This window comes from Antrostomus carolinensis, unplaced genomic scaffold (assembly GCF_000700745.2).
Source record: "Antrostomus carolinensis isolate BGI_N321 unplaced genomic scaffold, ASM70074v2 scaffold28869, whole genome shotgun sequence".
Lineage (NCBI taxonomy): Eukaryota > Metazoa > Chordata > Aves > Caprimulgiformes > Caprimulgidae > Antrostomus > Antrostomus carolinensis.
The window spans coordinates 1759-4387 of NW_010339685.1; the positions used below are offsets into that span (position 1 = coordinate 1759).

The window sequence follows — 2629 nt, forward strand, 5'->3', positions numbered from 1 at the left end:
ATGAGATGGTTCCATGTCAAGTGGCTGTTCTCCCCAGGAAATCAGTTTTCAGGCTCAAAAAGGCAGTCGCTATCCTCCAGCAGAGCATCCGGCCCCTCTTGGAGCCCATAATAGAGGTCATCCCCCTCCCCGGTGCCTTTGCGGGGGGAACCAGGGTGGTCTCCTTGTGTTGGGGAGCTGGTTGGGGTGCAGCTGGAGTGGGTGGCAGATGGAGGTGGGGGTCGGCCTGGTGGTACAGGGCTGCCAGGCACAGAGCCCTCCAGCGATGGCGTGTCCATGTCCTCCAGGAGAGATGCCAGTGGCGCGTCCCCTGGGGCCGGCCGGGGGGGGCTGCAGGGACAGAGAGGGCTGAGGGGCAGTGGGAAGGGTCGGGGTACACAACACAGCTGGGCTGGCACTGGGGTTTCCCCTGGAACTGGTGGCTGCTGGACCTGGCATAGGGCTTGGTGTTGCTCAGCCAATGTCCCAGTATCACCAGTCCCCTTGCTGGGTGGCTGGGGCACCCCAGAAAAGCCCTATCTCAGCCCCCAGTCCCTGCCTTCATGGGGACAACCTGCCTGCCAGGCTCCTGCTGCTGCCCATGGGACAAAGCAGTGGCTGTCCTCACACGCTGTGCCAGCATCCCAGGGAGCAAGCAGAGCGCCCTGTCCCAGCTGTAGCTGTGGTTTGGCAAAGTGGGAGCCCGAGTCCTACACCTCGAGGAAAAAAAAACATCACCTGCAAAGCGCTTTTGGGATCCCCTGAACCAAGACATGGGCATCATACATGGCATCTGGTTTGAGGGATGGATACTGAGCGTCTCATTTCCATCAAAATCTGACCAGGAACTCGGGATTTATTCTGGCGAGGGGCATTGTTTATATTTATAAAATGAAATAAAAGCAAAATGCAAATCACAACCGAAGGCAATCCAGATTTCTTCCCGATTTCACCCTGGTAAATAATTTGGTACTGAGAGACCCCATGGGCTGAGACACTGTCTGGGCTCCAGCGGGGCTGGGGGGCTGGGGATTGGTGCTGTGTGAGCAGCAAAGACCCCTCTGCCTTCTCTCTCTCCCCCTACACCGGGGGTCTGACCCCTCCCTGGTTTCACCCCAGATCCCACCAGTGCCACCCTGACCCTTTGGGCATCACTTACCAGCTGCCTGATGCTGTTTCCAGCTGAGGAATCGTCTCTCGGGGGGGTTCTCCAGCACCCCCCAGCTCCTGGTGAACCTCCGCTCTCGCCTGCATGGCTGGCTGGGACCAGCTGCGGGGTCTGGGCTGGGCCATGGGTGGGAGTGGGGCCGAGCCCACTGCCTGCCTCTGGATCTGCTCATAGGACAGCAGGTTTTTCTCGTAGGTGCTGGTGGCCTCTTGGTTGGGGCAGGGTGCGATCAAGCTGCAGGTGAAGGAGGAACGGGGTGCTGAACAGGACCCAGACCCTCACCGAGCCAGGAGATGCTCGAGGACACCCACATGGGACTCCATCAGGTGCTTTAGAGGCCACTGAGACCACACCACTGCCCACACCAGCAAGTCCTTGCAGGGGACATCCACAGGAACGCAGCAGGACGCTTTGCACCCTCAGCATCACTCCAGCTCTGACCCAGGGGGGCTCAACCAGCCCTCACCTCCCCCACCCCGGCCCCTGCGTGTCATTTTGTGCTGCAATAGGTGTAGTTGTCCCCGGTGCCAGCGTGCTCAGACACCGTCCTTGTCCCCAGGGGCACGCAGATAACCCTGTGTGCAGATGGAAACACCTTCCAAAAGGAAAACGGGACCTACCGGGTGTCCCACTCCGGCAGCACGATGGGTTTGTGGTCCAGGAACCGCTTGGCCTCGAGGTCCACAGGGATGAATGTTACCTGGGGGGGGAAGAAACGCAGAGCCCAGGGGCTGCGCTGGGTGTCACGGGGACCCTGGGCCCTTGGGGGTGGTAAAAAGGCCGGAGCGTCCCTTCAGCTGGGTCTTTGGTCTTTTCCCAGCACATTTGGATGTCTTGCTTGGAAACGGGGTTCCGGAGGGAAATCAAAAAGGGATTCATAGAAACATAGAATCACCTGGTTGGAAAAGACCTCTGAGATCATCACATCCAACCGTACCTGCCCGCTACTAAACCATATCCCTGAGCTCCCCATCTAGCCACCTTTTAAATACCTGCAGGGATGGGGACTCAACCACCTCCCTAAGCAGCCTGAGAACCCTTCAGTGAAGAAGTATCTCCTGACATCCCATCTGAACCTCCCCTGACGTAACTTAAGGCCATTTCCCCTTGTTCTATCACCAGTTACCTTGGAGAAATGAACCCAGCACGCCCTGCTCTCAGCACCTTGTCTCCAGTGGGGTCATGTGTGTCCCCAAGCCTAGGGAGGGTCTCAGGGCCCACAGGGGAGGTCAGTGGCCAGGGACAACACCGAGGTCGCCCCGTCCTTGAGCCCTGAGCACAGTGACAAAGCCACATCTCCCTCCTCACCCGGGCTGAGCTCAGCTTGGGGGGAGCGGGGTCAGTTCCACCCCGGTCCCAGGGGACTTGTGTGGTCCCAGGGGTCCCAGATGGACACAGGTCCTGGGGTCCCATGCACTGTCACACATTTTGGGGTGAAGCTGTCAATGGGCCACCCCACACCACTGAGACCAGAGCTGCAGC

The 2629-nt window shown here is 59.2% G+C and overlaps 1 protein-coding gene across 1 annotated transcript in view; it reads right to left on the reverse strand.

Moving 5' to 3' along the window:
- Positions 1-41: 41 nt before the first annotated feature.
- BSND (barttin CLCNK type accessory subunit beta) overlaps positions 42-2629 on the reverse strand; it is a 3389-nt gene continuing 801 nt past the window's right edge. The window contains exons 2-4 of the mRNA XM_010175946.1: positions 1768-1847; positions 1139-1381; positions 42-330 (exon numbers count right to left, since the gene is read on the reverse strand). Coding sequence (XP_010174248.1) covers positions 42-330; positions 1139-1381; positions 1768-1847 — 612 coding nt within the window. The remainder of the gene's footprint in view (positions 331-1138; positions 1382-1767; positions 1848-2629) is intronic.